The sequence below is a fragment of the Aythya ferina genome, assembly GCF_964211825.1.
Source record: "Aythya ferina genome assembly, chromosome: 1".
Lineage (NCBI taxonomy): Eukaryota > Metazoa > Chordata > Aves > Anseriformes > Anatidae > Aythya > Aythya ferina.
Genome location: NC_140296.1, coordinates 97,952,615 through 97,973,725, shown reverse-complemented (window position 1 = coordinate 97,973,725; position 21,111 = coordinate 97,952,615). Strand labels below are relative to the sequence as shown.

General features: G+C 36.1%; 1 protein-coding gene across 11 annotated transcripts in view; it reads right to left on the bottom strand.

The window, feature by feature from the left end:
* LOC311433151 (uncharacterized protein) overlaps window positions 1–21,111 on the bottom strand; it is a 313,366-nt gene that overhangs the window by 213,914 nt on the left and 78,341 nt on the right. For 10 of the 11 annotated variants that reach the window (XR_014690587.1, XR_014690588.1, XR_014690589.1 and 7 more), the window contains one exon: window positions 4,046–4,111. Coding sequence is in view for 2 of the 11 variants with exons in the window: in XM_084511962.1 (XP_084368088.1) it covers window positions 4,046–4,111 (66 nt within the window). In the remaining 9 variants the exon portion in view is untranslated. Of the gene's footprint in view, window positions 1–4,045; window positions 4,112–13,887; window positions 14,085–21,111 lie in introns of those variants that run through there. The other variant, XR_014690595.1, reaches the window with a different exon arrangement.

The window sequence follows — 21,111 nt, the reverse complement described above, 5'->3', positions numbered from 1 at the left end:
GGCCGGAGGCAGCCACGCCTGAGCAATGATGATGCTATTTGTGTGTCCTCTAGCTTTACCTCAACCAACATCAGCACTTGCTTGCTGATAAAAGCTGGGCTGCCATCAGGGGCTAAGCATGCAGCCAGAGGGCTGTGGCCAATGCAGGAGTGCCAAGAGTTTGACTAAGCTACTATGAACCATGTAAGAGATTTGGGTCCCCCTAACTTTCCTTTGAATCTCAGCATCAGAGAATGGCAGTTAAAAGATACACTTTTGACAGTGTATCTCAGATTAAGAGCAAACACTCAGATTAAGAGCAAAAGACCCCTTCTACTGTTCTCTACAAGCAAAAAACTCCTTGTTTATAAAGGAGACCTAATCTTGATTGGGGTCTTCTGACGCTATAAAAATGAAATAAGAACATGTTCTGGATACAAGTTATTACTCTTATACGGTACTGAGCAGCTTATTACTATGGATAGTTAATTGACACTGTCTTCAACAACTGAATCCCTCTCCTTCTATTACCATTTTTGCCTATCATTCACTGCACTGTTGCATCCAACATAAGAGTGTTAGCTCCTTGAGAAAACAACCCAATTAATTTTATATGTGTAAGATGCCCCCCAGACTGCCCTCATGCACTACTTGACATGCACTACTATAGATCTGTTCCTATAGAGCTGCTCCCTTAGGAATCAGGCAAAAGTTAACAAAAGATTCAAGGAGATTCAAGATTCACTTGCTGCACCAAAGATAAAATCTAGGAATGCTGCACTAAGGCAGAGCTAGTTCAGATGTTTTTGCAGCAATAAATAGTGGTAATCTCTACCATAGAAAGTGCTACCAAAAAAAAAAAAATAAATAAAATGCATGAAATGTAAAATCTCCAGCTGTACAGAGGAATCTTCTGGGGAAAAGTTTTGTACCTGATTATATATTATTAATCTACACATATACACATTAACACACACACACATTCACACAATATTCATTTCTCAAGGTTTGTTTTTTTTGCTTTCCTGGAGATTCTAATGGAATTACTTCCAATTTTACGATATAATACTATTTTCCCCACCAGATGGCAGTAACTTCAACTTAATATAAACCAGACTGGAAGCCACATGTGCAGCAAACAATGGCATTCTTTATATTTAGGTTTTGCATTAAGAGGGAAATTATTTTTTTTTTCCCCAACATATAGAGTTATTCCATATTCATTCAATTTAATGAAAAATTGGAGGGTATAAAGTTTTCTAAAAGTTAAGGTCAACTTTGATCAATGTATTCTACAAGCTTTTTAAGAAAACATATCATTCCATATTGTTAATTTTTCAGTATACTGCAATGTTGTCAAATTTGGGAAATACAGATGTTATTTGAAGCTACTGTATCTTTCCAAGAATAATTTTCAATCACAAATGACTGGGTAACATTCAATAGCATAATAAACTTAAACTTTTATGATATATGCTAGTAATTAAAACGACTAAAAGACTAAAGAAGAGAAAGAAATTGAAAATATCTTCTGCATACTGGTTTGACAAATATACAGAGTGCACAAACTTCTTGACTTGCAAAAAATTCAAGGTATCATCCACACAAAAATAATGCAGATGGCAAACATTGCATATAGGTTACCTTTTCTTCAGTATGGAAGCTAACAACCACTTCTGCTGGTAAGAGGAGAGATTTTGTCAGCATAGTCCAATAACTGTGAAAATAATCTGGTGGATGGGGACTACTTTATAGGATACACATTTTTAGGAGTGGCTCCTTCATAGTTGCAGCCAAAATGTAGCATTTTACCTCCTATTTCTTTAGCTTCTCCTTATTTTTGAAAGAAAATCTTCAGAAGAAAATGTCATATATTCTAAAAAGAGGACTTCACTCCTGTTCTACCAGTACTAGTATTCAGAATGATTAAGTGGGTTTATATTCAGCTCTATGCTGACTGCAAAGGAAATATCAAAAATACACATTCTTATTAATAAAACACACTTATCTTCCAATAAATTTATGACCAAATATGCAGTCTGTTTGGACAGCTGGCTTCCACTATCCTGCAAGTACAGATGCAGATTATTTTGTCCTTTATACTTTTTATAGCTTCTAGGTAGAAAGACAAAGTAGAACAAAATTTTATTCAGATATACAAAACAAATAAGAACAGTGATAGAAACAAAAGCCCACAAAAAATAAAGTAACATAAATGATCTGGATTTTATGGGCACATACAAATACATAAGAAAACAAGAAGAGAAAAAGAGAAGATCTGATCTTAGAAAAATCAAAAATGAAAGAATGGGAACAAGTCCTAACAAAATTCACAGTAAAAGGAGGAAATGTAAGCAGGAGGAAAAGAAACCATGATTGTGAAGTCTTTGGGATGAGAGAGGAAGAAAGTGAGGGAAAGTCAAAAAGTGTTGCCATCAAGCCTAGCTTTAGGAGTGTCATCACAACGAAGACAAACGTTTATTTAATAGAAATGCTAGGCTACTATCACCTGCTTTATCAGAAATGTGCTGGTGGCTTGCTCCTTTTTGGAAATACAGTGAAATGACTACTTTCTACTAATTCAACATTAAGCAGTCTGCCATACTGGTCCTTCACACAGCAAATAATCTTGAATATTTTGCTTTCCATAACCAACGCCTTTATGTAAAACAAAACATATTCAATTCAAATGGATGTGTACTAGTCCAATTCAAATGGATGTGTACTAGTTGCCCTGTATCCCAATTCAAAATCATTTGAACTGAAGATGATCAGTAGATATAGTATAATTCAAAAGATCTTTTCATAAGATTTTCATTATGTCTTGCTATTCTTCTGACCTCACACATCCACATCAGCTGGAAGTATGAGTAGAATCCACCATAAAAGCAAGTTATTCCTAATACCTGAAGAAAGAAAAAAAATAAAGGTAACAAGGAACGTTGAGTATGAACCTAGCCAAAATGGCTTTAAGTGGAGAAAGTAAACCTGTGAATAATCACACAATTAAAAATCATCCTTAGATCAGAAAGAAACTGAATAAGGCACTGCTGAAGTGTCAGGGGAAACAGAACATCAAGGCCCCAGCCTATAAAGTGTAGGACAACACTGTGACATAAAAAGGGCCAGTAAAGTAGGGGTTACAGACAATTGCTTTTTGCTCCAGCTACAGTAGGAGTAGTAATCATAGAGATTACTACTGAAGAATATGTGTTACACTGAATCTTATGAAATATCAAACCTGTTTTAGCTGAGTTAAACAAATATGTAGCAGTGACTATGGAAAACAACTACCATCTATATTTGCCAGCCGAAAACAATAGCCAAAAGCTGAAGCCAGATGCATTTAAATCAGGTAAAAGACACAATTGTTGACAGTTTGTTTTGGTAATTAATCACTCTTGCTATAATGAGAAATAGTGGATTAAATAAAAAATAAATCCTTTTCTGCTTGAAAGACAAAATGCTAGTTACTAATGACACAAAATATAAAAACTTGTGACTTGGAAGTATTTAAATGACATGCCCAATAGTACATTTTGATTTTAAACACTTACTCTCTATGAAAAGACAGGTATTTAGTGATGTCTGTTAGGAAGAATGTTTTGAGTCATACCAAGACAATCCCAGCCTTCCCACAAGCACAAAGGTAGCCATTTAAACTTTCTTAGAAACTCGAGGTGAAATTTTCATCCCAGTGAAGAAGACTGTGACAGAACTGACACCAATTTAACAGCTCAGAGACTGCAGGCTCAGTTCTGGTGCTGCCAGTGAGAAGCTACATCCCCACCAGGACAAACCCACAGCACCACCCTGGCCAGACCAGGGCCGCAGATGCCAACCATGTTGGTGGGCCCATCCTGCCAGCAGTCCCAGGTGGTGAGGCTGAGTGCCGTGACTGCGCTTGGTGGGAGCCATTTTGGATGCAGCAGGAGCCTCGCCCATCCCCTTTCCAGGAAAGCCACTGCTGTGTCGCAAGCAGCCATGCTGCCTGCAGTCCATGCACCGCTCAATTTGTCAGTGGTTACATGGCAATGGAAACTTTAAATAATGATCTCAGACTTACCTGTAGGTTGTGAGGTGGTAAGAATGATCAATGATTCTGCTGCAAAACTGAAAGGCAGGCAGGCACCTGAAAGAAACACAGCACATCAAACAAGTATAATGGAGTTGCATAATAAAACAGCTGACTTTCTGCATTTCATCTGGTTATTTTAAAATTAACCCCATCACAAAGAAACACATAAAGTTACATCACCTAATTACAAAATTACCAACAAAAGAGAGAAACGTTATCTTTTTTTTTTTTCTTTCCAAGGCTTGATGAACTTCCGCAAGTTATTGGCCTCCAGGGAACCACCATGTGCAATCCAACAATCCAATGACCCGGTGCCACTGCACAGCCTTCCTGGCTGCACCTGCACCTGATTCGGCTGGTCTCACTCCCAGCCCCACTGTACCACAGCCGTGGTGATGCAAGCAAGCAGCAAGGAGAACTTCATCATTCCCTCACCACCTTCTTTCTTGCAGGCCCTGCAGTCTTTTATCACATTATGAACTGGGGGCAATCTTGCAGGCTGCGTGTTCAGTCATGTGCTGAGCTATGTATGCAAATAAGTCACAATTTAATTACATTTTGTGACACGAAGATACATCAGGACACAAAGGTACATATTAATTTTGCAAGGTGGACAGCTTATTTACCATATCTCCACTTATTAATAATGAAGTCCTAGGAGCCAGCAAAAGCTGACTCAGCTAGAAAAGAGAATAGGGTGGGACAGGAAACCTCAAGTCACCCTGTCCAACCTCCCACTCAGGCAGCAGCTCCAGAGCCGGTCTGGTGGCTCAGGACCTGATCCAGCTGAGTTTGGAGCACCCCCAAGGAAAGAGAACGTGTGGACTCTCTTCATGACTTGTCCCTCTGCTTGGCCGTCATCATGATGAATTTTTGTTTTCTCCTGATATTACATCAGAACTCCTTTTGCTGCAGCCTGTGACCTTTTTTTTCATGCTTTCATCAAGCACCTCAGCAAACTTCAACTCTAACCTCTCTACAACCCAAGGCAGTAGACAGAGGAAACCCCAGCTGGGTCCTGTTGTGCTTTCTCTTCTCCAAGCTTTCTGAGCCCAGGTCTTAGTGACCCTCTGCCATTTGTTAGAATTGCTTACCCAGGGGAACTAAAACTGGACACATCACTGCAATACCAAGTAGAGGGCACACAGAAACATGACTAGAGTGAATGCAGGAAAAGGGGAATTTAGAAATGCTAAGAATAACTTTAAAATCTTTTACTTAACTAAGCTTTAAGTTAATATACTCTTGCTTTTTTATAAGTAGACTGGCAAACAATATATTTTTAGACTGTATTATAGGATCTGATTTTTTTCCTCTTTACAGATTGTTAAATATATATATATATAGCTTGAATTTACTCTTTCTTTTATGCACAAAACAGTACGATTTTTCTCATTTCTACTAACAGCGATACACAGCAAGAAAAGCGTTTAGTAGAAAATATTAGAGAAAGTATTAATCTATAATTACATTTCTAGTACAATGAATACAATACTAAGGGAAAACACATGTCGCAGAAACAGTATTCTGGCAAAAGATCTCTAGTTTATGCAGTAAAAAATTCTATGTGCTGTTTTTTTGCATATAGTACCCTCTTTTCCTTAATACGGATTTTTTCAAGATATGGGATGTTAGTAAACTGTTGTTATTTTCAGCAAATGCACAGGATTTTTAAGAATGGAACCTTTTAGATTCTAAAAGCTCAATTAGTATTAATTACGAGTTTAAAGAAGTGCCACAATATATTCACATTGATAGTATAGGCATATCTACAGCATAATTACTGTCACTTCAATAAGTGCAGTCATGCATACACATCCCTTTCTAGGATCAAAGTGGTAGCATACCAAGTCCAGTCTCCTGCCTTCAGAGGCCACCAAGTTTCACATTGCTTTTCATAAATGTATCCTTTTCCTCCTTGAAAACAATTACACGTGTGTGGAAAAAGAGCCCCACAACCTTATTGGGAGATTTCTTCAGAACACTGCTGCCTTATTGGCTGGAAATCTAACTTTCAGTCTGATCTTCTGCCATTTGTTCCTGTCCCAGCTCTGTTCTTCAGATTAAATGATTGTTCTCCTTCCTTTGTGCTTGTAATGCTTCTCTGCCTCCAGCATCTATTTCCTCTTGGCTTTATTTTATTGAAGTTAGACTTTTAGTACCCTCATAATAATCTCCCCTTTCCCACCACTCATTTTAGTAGCCTTCCTCTATGCTTGTTCCAAATGAGTGTGTGTTTCCTATGCCTGGGCGCTCGGAATGCTGGGCAGAATTCCTAGCCAGGTTGTTGCAGTGCCTCCCATGGAAGTGTTAATGATTTTCTCTCTCTATCTCTCTCTCTTTTTTTTTTTTTTTTTTTTTTTTCTGAGACATCTAACTTGATACATTTTCAAATGGGATAAATCTGGTTTACAGACACATCACATTGGTGTCTCAACCGTTCTGGATTACATTAATTTTCCCTAGTTTTAAGCAGCACCTCTGAGCAAGTCAACACAGGCCCTTTTTATAATCAAACAGACAGTTTACAGCATGATTCATCTGATCTATTTTTTGGGGATTCTGACTGGATGAAATCTGCTGTGCCCTAGAAATACTCTTCACTGACCATGCCTAACCATATATCTCAGTTGGAGACATCTATACTGGTCAGCTAAACAGCTTATTTTGTGGTTTATTAATATAATCAGCTCCTTATTTCCTTCTTAAAATCACGAGATATGAAAAAAATAGAACACGTAATCCTAACCGCAGATACAACCTTGCGTTCTATACTTCAGATTTCCACCCTGGTTCTGTTCCCCCCAGTCTCTGAGTAGTGATGGTTTCCCTGTTTTTTTCTGAGTTGACAGTACTTTTTAACTGCACACCAAAAATGACTCTTGTAATACACCTTAAAACAACTGTAACTACAGGTAGCACAACTTCCCCTCAAAAACCAATTGCTTGTGTAATGATTTGACAAGATTATAGTTTCACAACTGATACTCAAGACAGGGAAAAGAGAGACAGGTATTTTAGGAAACAAGATTGCTGTAATATTCAGAAACAAAAACAAGATGCTGAGTTTTGTTCAAATTTTCACCTCATACATAAAGGGATGTAGATGTGGGGAAGTAGGTAGGATGCTTTTTTGTCAACCTATCTCTATAAAAGCTCCTTAACTACATCTTCTCAGCAAGTGGGCTGGATTATTTTTTAAAAAAAGTTAAAGATAAAAATTAGAATCAAACTAAGAAGTACAAATACATATTTCTATCATATTCGCAAATGGAAAAATGACATAATTTTACCTCCCAATGAAAAAATGGAAATCAGAAGGTAACCAATACTCTCCCCTACCTCCACAGAGAAATCCATGCAGTTACCATACCATATGATCTCACAATGGCTTAATATTTAAAAAATTGACTACTGCTGAATCTTAAAACTTTATCTCAAAACCTCAAAATACAAACTATGCAATGGAGAAAGTGTTACTGCCATATTAATGTTTCTTTCGTTTCTGAGGGAAGTACCAGTATGGATAAATATGTTTATCTCACGGGTTTTGCAATATCTAATAGGCTGAGCTGAATGTCTCAGGAGTTTTGGTTTTGACCAACAGGTACTCATGAAAGTTTTCTTCACATCTCATCAATCTTGCTTGCATACTAAGATTTAAACAATGCTTCATGTGACACAAGTGTTTGGATAAAATTCCACATGCTAGGAGATGACTGGGCATAATTTTTATACAAACCACTGCCAATCCCCAGCTAAATACAAATTTCAAAGTATTTGGAGGATTAGTGAACACACAATAATGTATATTTGAAACAATTACTGTGAGTTATTTACTTTATCTGAAGCAATTATGTATGATTTTCATCTTACACAGTGCTCAGACACTAAACATTAGGAAAGTTTTTGAAATGTAAACACCTAATGACTTCATTTCCTGAACTACTCAACCAAAAGGATTAACTTCCAGATAAGCTCAAAGACAAACTTCTGGACAGGAGAGCCATAAACAGGTATTGAAGGGTGAGGGCAGGGATGTTCCCTCTAATATCACTATCTCAAAAACTACGGATGCCAAGAGGAAAACGGACCACGGAAAGCTGAGAGGACCATGTACTCTCCCTGAATCGCATGCCCTCTCATAAAAGAAGCAAGAGGATAGATGGACTATTAGTCCAGCCAACAAGAGCATTCTTTAATCATCTTGTTACATGAGCACAAGACAGATGGATTCCAGTATCACCCTGAGCAAACTCAGGTAATATTGTGGGAAAAAGATCTTTGTTTAAACTTCTTAAACACTGTGAGACAGTCAGAATAAACAAGTGAATGGATACTGTTAAGATTGTCACAAAACACTCATTCAGACCTAAAAATCACACTCATAGCAGGATAAAAAATATGGTGTTTCACAGAAATATGGAAGATTTTCTTAGGAACTAATTTCCGATTTATTATTTTAATGACAATCAGTCATCGTGCCCCTCATAAACTAAAAATCATCAGATTTTCCATTCTCTGGGAATATTCTATTTTCTTTGGCCAGAGCTCTCACAAACAAGTCCTTGACAGTGGCACTTGTTAAGCATATATGCTGACCTTTTCAAAATTTCTCTTTTTTGAAATTACTGTTCTCATTTTGCATTCTGCTATGTATTCTTTCACATATTGTTAACTGAAAACTTTTTATACTTGCCCTAGTATTCATGATCCTTTACTCATGAGCATGCTAGTATTACAACATTTCTTTAGAATTCTTTCATGTCAGTAATGTAAAACTTCCAGAGCTCTTCAACAGATACAAATACAGGGGAAATTTCTAGCCCAAATGTTGGAACAGGATGTAATAATTCTATCAAAGACATGTCTGTATATAATATTTATTCTGAGAATTCCCTTTTTCATGACTATCTCTTCAGAAGAAATCAGATGGGAAAAAAAAAAAAAAGTAATTTCCCAAACAATGCAATGTTTTAAAAGCAGGTCCAACAGTATCTTAGATACACTCTTGTCCCTCATAAGTCCTGTTTGATATTCCATAAGGTCATTATGTAGCATACAAGATGATGGTGAGTGGAAAACACATTCTGATGAAAAGTACCTCTAGGATGCTGAAAAAATATTCTGTAAATATTTAAAAGGTAAAATCAAGCTAACCACAATTTTATTTATTTATTTAAAGAAACATTTGTTTTTTGCATTAGGACAACTCATCTTTTAACTGTTTGGCATGACCAGCTCTTATCAGGAAATACTTTTGCCATGGGATCATATCATAAAGTTTTTGGCCTTAAATTAGCTAGGGTCTACACAAGAATGAAAATGTTGCTGCTGTTCTACTTCTGTCTGTTAAAAAGCTACAAGAAATACCAGGTTAATTCAGATTAACATTATATCAGCAATGCTGAAGCTTTGCTTTCTATAAACAGAACATAAGCATTAAAGGGACTTCTGCTTATCAATATGAAAGACTTGGAAAATGACAGTACTGAAATGAACACACATATTTCAGATGCTTCTGGAATCAAACTTACATTTCAAGAACAAAACATCATCAAACTATGCCAGTGAGTGAGAAAATATGTCTTTCTGGTCATTTGACTCAGAGTTAATCCTGCATCTGTTATTCATATCAAAAGTATTTGGAAGGAGACTTGAATAAGGAGCAAGGACTCCAGCAGACTTTCGAGGCTTTTTGTGATGGTGATTATAGACCAAGGAGAATATTCAAGAGCTTGAGAGATTTAATTGGTTTTGCATATTAAATTGAAGTTGATGCAGTTAATCAGTCTAAGTTTATAATAAAGCAAATCCACATGCAGTATCCTGTTACTGTCTTAAGTTACCTATCAGGTACGCTGGTTTTGAAGGAAAAAGCCTAAAGGCTTTCCCATACTACTAAAATTCAGTCAACACAGCTTTAGATTTTGATGGTTCTTTGCTAAATTGGGTTCTCTAAGTCCTTTTTCTCAGCAACTCCACAGTTAAGGTTGAATATTCTCTGTCGTTAAGGAAATCTGGAAGAGGATAATCCTGGAGAAGCAAACCAAAGGACTTTTGGTGAAGATTAAATTTCTAAGCACGCTTAGAAACGTTGAATTAAAAAGGTATATTTCCATTCATACTTCAGGCAATTATAATTGCTATTGAGTCACCAAACAAACCATAACCCAGGCTCTCTTCTGTGTTTTTCTGCCTCTATTTCATCTAGTAGCTCTTAGGATGTGCAGCGTGACAAAATCCTCTCCTTGAAATGAAGATTTACAGAAAGGTTGCATATAATCATAAAGTGACGATGCACAAATTGCTTAAAGATGATACCAAACTTTTGAACCCTTATCTCCATGGAGGAAGAAGAGAGTGGACTTTTTCAGAGTTTTTTGTTCTGTTTTGGTTTGGTTTTTGTTTTGGTTTGGTTTGGTTTTGGTGGTGGTAGTTTGTTTGTTTTCCAATTAAAAGACTTTTTGTGAAATAAATGAGCCTGTTATGAAGCTTTTTCTCAATTGCCTGAGTTCTCATAGGCCAGATGTTCCACATTGGTTCAGCTATGTTATCAGATTTCCTTTTTTTTTTTTTTTCCCAGTTTCTTTAGGGTAGGAAAAATGGGGGGGAAGAAAAGGTAGATAAACTGTTCTGGTAGGACTGGTACCTCTCTTGATTCAAGTGCGGTATTGAGTCTAAAATTCCTCTAAAATAAACTGATGACACAGCAAACCTTGCCCATAGCATACTGTGCTAAATCTTTGTCCACCTCTCTTGTGAAAAAATAAATTTAAAAAAGGATTTATTTGTGCAGACAACAGGTCCATAAATTACACTGAATATGAAGGAAAATGTATATGATAATCCTTGGGCAAATCACAACCCTTCACAACATTTGGGAGGCATCTCTAGTATAAAAAAAAAGCCCTCCTTTTTCCTATCTCACAACCAATGATGCACTCCTTTTGTTTAGAAGTGATGAACTGGCCTCTTTGTCACAACGGAGTTTGTAAGATAGTATTGCTTCTTGCAACTCTTAGAGCCCAGGTATTCAAGAAGGGGAATACTAAGTTTAGGCTACTTGCTCCTTCTTCTAAATGAATGGCTCAAAGGCCAGCCAAGTAAAGGGAAGCATCAGTCTCACAGTCATCGCTGGCTTTAACAAACTGAAATGCCTCCAACTGGCAGCCTGAACTTTATCTTGAACTAGCTAGGTGCAAAGCTAGCACATATTTCAAGCAATAGCCCAGTATAACCCAATGGTTATACTTAAGCATCAGCAACAGGAAGTGGGCCACGAGTGTACATACTTTGGAGCAGCACATCGACACATGGTAAAATCCACCCTACAACAATAACAATAAACATACCGGTTTCACAATCATATTTTCACTGCTAATAGAAATGCACCTAGAGATGTTTCTCCTATATGTCTTTCATTGCAATGCTCTATCCTCAGCTCATTACAGGAAAACACTAATTATTCCAAGAGATGATCATGAACATAATTAAGATCAGATCCTCCCATTGGTACACTGTGAAGACTGCTGTGAATCTAGAGATGACTTTCCTATCAATTATATTAAAACGAACAAGAGGGAGGCCTTTATTTAAAAATAAATAAATAAATAAATAAATAAATCTTCCTTCCAGAAGCAAATCTCTCTCTCCCTCTCCTTTTTTTTTCCTTTTTTTTTTCTTTAATTTTTTTATTTAATAAAACTCATTTTGTTATTAGCATAAGTGATTGCTGCCATTGCAGTGCTGAATTTCAAGCAATATTTGGATACCAAATGCACCAGCACTGAATTCAGCACTGTTTATGCTGTCCATGTAAGATGGATCTTTTCATTTATTGTTGAAGGCAACAGACAAAAATTAAGAGAATCTAACAGTCTAAATAAAATGTAAGGCACAGCATTTTTGTACCTTGCATGAATTTCTAAACTACAGACATTATATGAACGTGTTTGTCATCATTAACATGCATCTATAGTTCAGCAGGAATACCAAAATGTCATATTACATGTAACAGCCTGCAGAAAAGACCAGCAAATAGATTTTTCTCTTAAGCTAATGGGACTAGCTAATGGACCTTCTGGAGAAAAGGAACAATTTGCAATCATGTCAAAGGCAATCTGAAAACTAAATTAATATGCAGGATATAAATTATCCAGAATGAATCCAATGAATCGAGATCTTGATCGTTTTAAGATAATGGGTTTCCTATTTTTCTTATTAATATTTAATTGCTTATATGGCATGCTTATATTGTCCTACACATTTTTTGTTCCTTTCTTAGATAACTTTGGCACATAAGTGTGCAGTATAGCCCCAAATCCCCAAATACTTTTTTTTTCTTCTTTCTCCCTTAAAAAAAGCTTCATATATACACTTTCCTTTCTGATATGCAGTGCTCAGTCTCCAGTTAAACCAAATCATCCTGTAGATCAACATAACTTCAGAATATGGAGAAACTACTACACTTGATACACTCGTAAATATTAATTACTTTTATAGCATAGCAATACAAATTCTACCATGTACCACAAAACACTGTAGTTATTAAACTGGAAATGAGGAAAATAATTATTAGAATTCCTGAAACACTGTTCAACAACTGTTCAAAGTCTGTTCAACAGTTCTCCAGGTATTTGCCCGTCCTTTCAATTTTAACAAGAATAGGTGGAATAAAATTAATTTTGCACCAGTAATAAGAACACAATTGCTGTAGCTGGTAACAAAACAGCACGTGCGGTACATAGCAGAAGCCACTGGTCCTAAACCAAACATTTTAATAGTAAAATTCTAGTAAAAATAATACTCAAAGTTCCCAGACTACAACAAACAGTTAAAATTTCACAGAAGAGATTTAATAAATACAATTAATAAGAGAAGCATGATTATACTGGAGCAAATACACTGCATCTTTTAATTTTTCAAGAGGAAATACAATATGCTGCTGCTGAAGGAGTAACAAAGCAAAAAGAAACAAAGTACAATCATAATGATTTCCCAAGGTTAACGGTTACACCACTGCCTTAAATTTACATTTTCACTACCTCTAACCTACAGATATTTTTTTCTTCCTGAAAAGGTAAGGTTAGTATGTACTGACTCATGACTCATGGGCACTTTTTATTGTCTAGCTTAGGAGTGCAAATCTCAAAAATTAGCGTTGTAGATACAGAAAGGGAAAAAAAAAAAAAAAAAAAAAAAAGTGAAGAAATAACTGGCAAAAGATTGGAACAAAAAAGTTATTGCAGAGATATAGAAATTCATTACGTTCATGCTCTGTCAAACTTATAATAATATGCACTTAGAAAGAAAAGCAAAATCTTATTTTAAATGGCATTTGCTAAAGCTACGCTAACAAAAGGATTTGTGGCCCTGTCACGAAAAAAACATTGACCCTTGACCTTTTTTTCAGTTTAGAGTAGGAGAACAGCCAGAATCTGGTGTATCGTGCGAATGTTTGTTTTGCATAAACATTCTCCCAACTCTCATAGTTTGCTGCAAAATACCATAAATAAATAAATAAATAAAAATCCAACAACAAAAAATGAAGAAGAAGAAAATGCCCCAAACGACAGGCTCTCGATTCGGAAACAGTGCAAGCCTGCTTCTAAACAGTCATGTGACTTCTTTTTTTTGCTAACAGCCATGTGCTCGCGTATCATTTTACTCTGAAATAACTCTCCGGATTTCAGCTCAACCTGCCTTTGCTTATAATGCATGACATAGCCTGTGAGGGAGCCTGAGAACCGTCCCTCTTCAAAAGCAAGGTTCCCATGCTTGGCCTGTAACCATGGAAGCAGATGCCTTTTTTGCTTACCCCTGCTTACCTCTTTGCAGCCACGAGCTGCTCCCTATTGTTAAAAGGGGTACGCCTTGATTTTTCTTCATCGTGACCGAACTTGCCTCTTCTTCAAAGGGCATGATGCTTCAGGTCATTGGTCTAGACTGTTTGCACGGTCCAGAGAACAGCCTTGATGTAACCCTTGCTCCGTCTGTGCCACACCACCAGCCGCGCGACTGCAGACTGTAGGGGGACATCGGAGATCTGTATTTGAAAAGAAGTCCGTCCGATTTTGCCATTGTGCCTTTTCAGTCATCGATCGAATGAATATCGAACCTTCTGTCGTTGCATGTGTGAAATAGATAGCTTAGCAAGCACTTTTGTGCCCAAACCTATGCAGTGGGCCAAACTCTCCTCTTTTATTCACGAGGTTTTTTTGTTTGTTTGTTTTGCTTTGTTTTTGCAATAAACCTATTTCTTAGGTACTTTAAGCAACCGTGTCCTAATGTTAGACCAGCCTCACAACAGATTTTTTTTTTCTTCTTCCTGAACTCTGCTTGATGTAGCCATTACTGATTTGGGGGGTAATTTTTAAAAGGTTCTTTCTATTTTAGTCATTCCCAGGTGAACATCAGCCCTCCTAAAAGTACAAGAGGAGGCTGAATCGGTATGAATGCCCCAGAATTGTGAGGGATTCCAAAACAAAATACTGACTAAAGATTTTCTACCATAAGGAATGAAGTACAAGCAACAGAGAGGGGAAAAACAAAAAGTGAACTTGGAAAGCTTCCAAAGTATATTCAATAAGTAAATAAATAAATAAAATCCAGCAGATAAAGAACATTTAAAAAAATACACACACACATATATATATAAGATAAATAATATAAAAAATATATATATAGTGGTAAGAAAAGACAGGCATCAAATAGACTAATGACCTGGAAGTGGTGACTTAAAACCTAAAAGAATCACATCTCCTTTCTTCCCTAGATATACTAGATAGACAAATAATTTGGAAAATTAACATCCGATACCATGGAAATTCTAAAATCCTCCTTATTCTCCTGTACCTTTGTGCAAATATTTTCAGTCATCACTGGACAGCTTTTTTATTTTTTATTTTTTTTTTATTATTAAAGACTTATTTCATTTTAAAAATCATATAGATAAATGTCCAAACAACACCAAGAAATTCTGAAAATTTTGCCAAGACAGTGAGGAAATACAGCTGAAGTCTTCAGCCAAAGAGTTCAACAGGACTCCAGGAATCACGGTGTGCGTATGTGTGTCTGTGTCTGTGTGTGTGTGTGTGTGTGCGTGTGTGTGTGTGTTGGGGGGTGGGTAAGGGGAGGTGGGGAGAAAAAGATGCTCTAACACTTTAGAACAGAAAAGACCGAAATGTAGTTAATGTGGAAAATGATACATTCTTGAAATCAATCGGTAAGCAAGTTTTTACTCTTCTTTTAACAGAACAGCAAACTCTCTGACTGCTGCCTGTCAAAAAACAATAACCTAGTGACAGCCATCAGCACCTACTCATTGTAAAATATGCCTGCCTCTACTCTGTTCTAATAAAATGTGGATTGCATCAAAAAGGGCATATTCTTCAGGGTGTTGCTTACCCGGCGTTGTCTGTATATTACATCAGTATATATATTTTTGAGATACCACTATCTCGTACTTCAAGGCATACCTATTTTCTCTAATTGCTGCAGGCAAAGGGGAGGTGCACTAAAGAATAAAGAAGGTTATTGTGACAGATGAAACATAATTCACAATGAGTACTCTTTTCATCCAGCCTTAAGTAGCAGAGGATTACTCCAAGCTGAATTTTAGGGGAGTATGTATGATCTGATTTAATAATATGAGGACAGGCCACAAGCTGAAAAGCAATATAAACCAATTATGTTTTTGCTGACTGTTTAGGGGGTTTTGTTGTTGTTGTTGTTGTTGTTGTTTTTCCACTCTTTTCTGGAAGCAGAAGAAATGTTAATGTGAAGAGGGGCTGAAGAAACATGGGGAAAAGTAAGAATTGCCGAGAAATAAAAGTTGGGATTTTCTGGAATGGATATTGATAAATGATTATTCTATATCTCTGCTTCATGGCACTTAAATGAAATAAGATCAAGCTATTTCTTCAGTAAATATGCGCTGTGAAAGTAGGTAAACTAATTTTGATACACTTATTGAACTTGCATTGCTTCCGAGAAATTCATACTTGAGTCTTCTAAAAATGCTGCATGATATCAAGTTTAGATATAGATAAGTGTTACCGTTAAATAACTTTCTGCTAAATGTGTACATTGCTTTGCTGAGTCATTGCTTTAATATTTAAACAGTAAATAGGCAAGCTTGCATGTGTATTTTATATGTTTGCTTCCTTAAAGTGTGCTTTAGGAAGGACTTAGCATAAATTTCTGTATTACCTTCTAAAAGACTTTTTTTTTTTTTTTTTTACTGTCTCAGCTTTTATACAGCAACTTTTGTGCGTGCGTGTATGTGTGTATGATTTAAAACTGCATTCAGAATGTCTGGACATGTGTAGGTAGAAAAACTGTAGAAACTGGTAAGGCATTTGGCAAAAGGAGTAAACCGTATCTGGTTTTGTCTATAGATATGTTAATTTATATATATACATATATATTTTTAAGTAAAAGGCAACTTAAATATATGTATTTATACAAGTGTTAATAAAGTAATCATTGATCTCAAAGAATGCTTCTATACATTCTGTATAATTTAGTATGCCAAATAAAACCATTTTTAGATAGATTCTAAATGTCTTTTTCACGTGTTTCATCTTTTTTGTTTTAAAACAACAGAATACAAACCAAACAAAACCCATGAGCTGTTTTTATACATTTTCACTTTTTAATTACAAAACAATTGCTTAGTAGTCAGAACTAATAAAGCTACTGCTAAGTGAAAATAAATTATTGCTGGGGTTAGTTGATACCTTTCTGATTTTGGGCTGAAATACGAAAAAAAAGATTATTTGGAACAGGTTTTTGGTTATTCAAGTGTTGTTATATATCAGACCTGCTAAGACAGTTTACTAACTTAAACCAAATCTTAGATAAATAGATAGCAAGGAAACTGCATTCAAATATGCATCTGAAATAATCATGAGTTACATTTTCTAAATCAACAAGGAACACGGAAGGTTTGTCTTTCTACAGGCTGTATAACTGAACTATTTAATATTCTTAAAAGTACACATAAAACCAATGTATTTCATAAACACTAAAAATAATCAGTTAGATTTTGGTGAGTAAGCAGCATGAACTAAGAACACCTCTGTACTGTGCTCTTAAAGAAAGTATGAACAGCCAGAAAACTTATCAAAATACAATAAGAAAACTGCTAGATTGAAAGCATACATTTTAATATTTTAGTTCGCAAAGGGAACAGCAGCCAAAAGACAGTTCAAACCACCTGACAAATAGCAACAAACAACAGCTCTCGAGTCAAAATATTTATTAGGGTGTCATGTCAATGTACAGGCTAGCATATGTGCTAAGGAGAAATTATTCTATTATCTTCAGCTGAGTGAAGCACTAACAATGGATGTAAAGATTTATAAATATATACAGAACTGAGAATGTTTCTTTCAAATCACAAACATTTAATTTTTGTTGATCATTTAAAAGTATATCAAAAAGTGTAAAATACAAGTTATTTAAATTCCTGTGACAATTTTAATCTAAATGTTATTCTTGCCATGTCACGCTGTACTTGCCATCCATTGTAAAGTTTCTTAGTAAGAAATACATACTTAAGCATGTTTAAGGAGCTGAGCAGTGTCTTTGCTACACTGAATGACATTAATTTAAGCAACATACCTTCTTCTAATAAACTTTCAAAAGACGTATTTTTGAGGTGTATTGGTATTGGAAGACTGGTTGCATTCTTTTTAAAATTAGCTTTATGTAGAATCTATTATTGACATCATGGCACATAAAACTCAGTAAAATTGCAGATGAAGGTTTTCTTAGGAAAAGCAGGAAAAAGGAGTATCTCAGATCTTGCCACAGCTCAAGATTAACAGACACTGTTTTAATGCTGAATCAAACTATGAGCATTCATATTTTTTGCAAATCTAAAAGTACAAGTATTACATGTTATTTTGATTATTTTCTGTAAAACACACATCAGCCTTGCTGATTTTAACTCTTTTCTGTAAAACATAAATAAGGCTGGCTGGATGTATATCAAGTTCACCCCATCATTTTTAATTGCCAGTGCTAAGGTTTTCTTAAAAAAGCAGAAGGAAAAGAGCTCTTCCCCCTCCCCCGCAAGCAGCTTTGATTTTAACCAAATCTCGGTGCACAGGTGGAGTGGTCTTAGTCCATACCCTATAGAGCTTTAAAAAACTGTGAATGAAATTAAGATTTGTAATATTTTGGAAGCTACAAAGAATACAGCAGCTCAGGAGGCAGCGCTGAAAATGTAAGAAACCACAGACTTTGATTCTTTGCGACAAGCTGGATAGGAGTCAAAGCTGCCACATGTGGTGTGAAAAAATGCCACCCTGGTGTGAACAAAGGTTTTAAAATGGAGTCAAGAAGCGTGCAAGCTCAATGTCTAAGCTTTTCCTGTGAATTGTACTGCCACAACCTGCAGGATATCAAGTGGGCTGGGAAGAATAGAGGGCCTTCGGAAGCTACAATGGAGTAGCGGTGGCCGTCGGTGCGTTTGGGTCGCTATTGTTTTGGTTGTCGTGTTTGCGCCTCCTCACAATGTGCTGCTTTCCTTCATCGAGAGAACAAATTCCGGGCGCCAAAACCGAGGTTGCAAAATTCACCGAGAAGCTTGTTAGTGCAGTAACACCGATCTTCCTCACTGGAGCCTGAGTTTACAGTCAGAGGAAAGGCTTTACCCACTAGATCATTCACTTGGCTGGGGCCTGAACCGCAGTCTCACCCACGCAAAAGCGGAGTAATAGAGGTTGCTCACAAATACCTCTGTGGCCTTTTACTGAACTAATAGTTGCAATAATATACGCATTTGTCGGGGTTTATTCCCATAGAAAGAATGCTGAACCTTACTTCCATCTACAGCTTTCCTCCTTTTACCACAACATAAAACTATTGATCTGCACATTCAGTTCAAAACCATCATCTTTTAGAAATAAACTAGAGAAGACTGCAATAGCAGCCCAAAAATGTATAGGTCATACACTACTAGCACAGATGCTACGCTAACAACATTTAACATTGAAGATATTGAAAATCATATATATTCTACCTAGATAAAGAAGGAAAATGCCATATATATTTAAGGCACAAGTAAAGGAATAATATGGAAGGAAACAAATCTATTTTCCCAAAAGATGTAAATAGCAAAAGTATGAATTCCTCAAAGAGAAAACACAATATACTTATTAGAAAAAATCAATTAAAATCCAAGGCTCGCATAACCCAATAAACAGTAAATTTTCTAAGAATTAAAGAAACCTTCCAATTTGCTAGATTACATTTCCATTTTTTATTAAGAATTAGGTCAAAAGCCACTGATTTTTAGTTTATGAATGCAGGTCAAGACAAGAACATTTTTCTATTTACTCTGTGTAACTCTGTATAGAAATCAATCTGTTACTTTCATTACAACCACACAATCAATTCCATTTAAAGTACAATGCAACAGCCAAGTCCAAGGACAATATGGATCGCTGAAAATCCTTCATACCAGCTACAGAATTTATTCAGTATGACCGGGATGGTTTTTCTTCTTATTAGTATTCAACAAGCTTTCACAAACAAACTTACCCTGGCTTCGTCTGCTTTTAGTTCAAAGCATAAAACAAAACAAAAAGAAAGCATACACTAATTTACTGATGGTAGCACTGGTGCATAAGTACTGCTCTTCAGTAAATAATATAAATCATCTATTAAAGAACAATTTTATGGATGAAAGTATCTAAGTCATGATAATTTCTACAGCTGCAATAAAACAGGACTGCATGCTAGATAAACCACATGACATGCATGCATATAGACATACACGATGAATGTAGATAATGTATTTAAGCAGTCTTCCTTAAAAGGGTGTATTTTATCAATCTACAAATATTTGTAAATACGTCTCTCTCATTTTTCTGGTCCCCATAACACTATTCTGAGGGTCCTAAGGGACATAAAGCCACAGCATTTAAAAATTGCAAAATATTATTCATGCATCTCCCTGCACACACAAAGACTTGAGTATCACTTGGACAGATACAATTTAGCCATTTTTATAAAGACATTGCATGTTCAATGTATCAAAATCAATATATCAAAATCAAGTCATAATATCAAATTTTAAAACTGTAAAACTGCAAAGTGTAGTTTTATTTAGAGTAAGTTTATTCAGGTTTCCTTTGCATGTTTTCATTTGGTTTTAGCTCCCAATTTATATTTGTGTGTATCTTAGTATTTGTAGCTTTTTAACATTACTTTTTCCTTCTTCCTGCCTGAAACATGGGTCTGTGAAGTGAATATTGCTGTAAATGAATGGAATAGACTGAAAATTATTATGTTCAGAGATTTCTGCAGAATAAAGCTGCCTGCAATTCTCAATAAAAACCCTACCTTGAATATTCCTAGCATTTGTTCCTTATTTGTTCTTTTATTGATCACTTGGTTCAACTACACGTCTCCCTCTCCAACAACATATCAGGGAAAATGAAAAATGAATCTTGGTGTACTGCTCAGGAGTGTGCAGCGGGATATCTGCTAGCACAGCTGAAGCTGCATTCAGATGTCCCTCATTTTCCCAGCTTTGATCATTTTGGATGGCAATGATAGAAAATCTGTGTGTGTTTCTTAGGGCGTCATCTCTGTTTTAATCCAGTGTACATTTTTAAGTCAACCTTAAATCATTTTTTTTTCTGCCAACTGGTGAACCAATTAGCAGCATCCTCTCTTTGGGTAACGAGACGGCATGCACACATACACGTACATGTGAACATAAACATGTGAATGCGTGCATTCTGCTTGTTGTTGCAGCTGAGGTTCAAACCGCAACTCTCATCCACCAGTCAAATTGTCAAACTTCACAGTATGCATTCCGGCCAAGAGAAAATTGCATAATGCCATATTTCTTGCCCACATATAGCGGCACATAAATAGACAAAGGGTTCACAGCACAGAGAGGAGAGAAACTCTCCTGACAGACTCGCGTTTATCCCTGCTGCAAACCTTAAATAAGCGTACATAAACATCTTTTTCCTCTTGTTCAGCTGTGTTTACTTGCCACTGCTTCCCTCCCCTGGCTTCCACAAGCT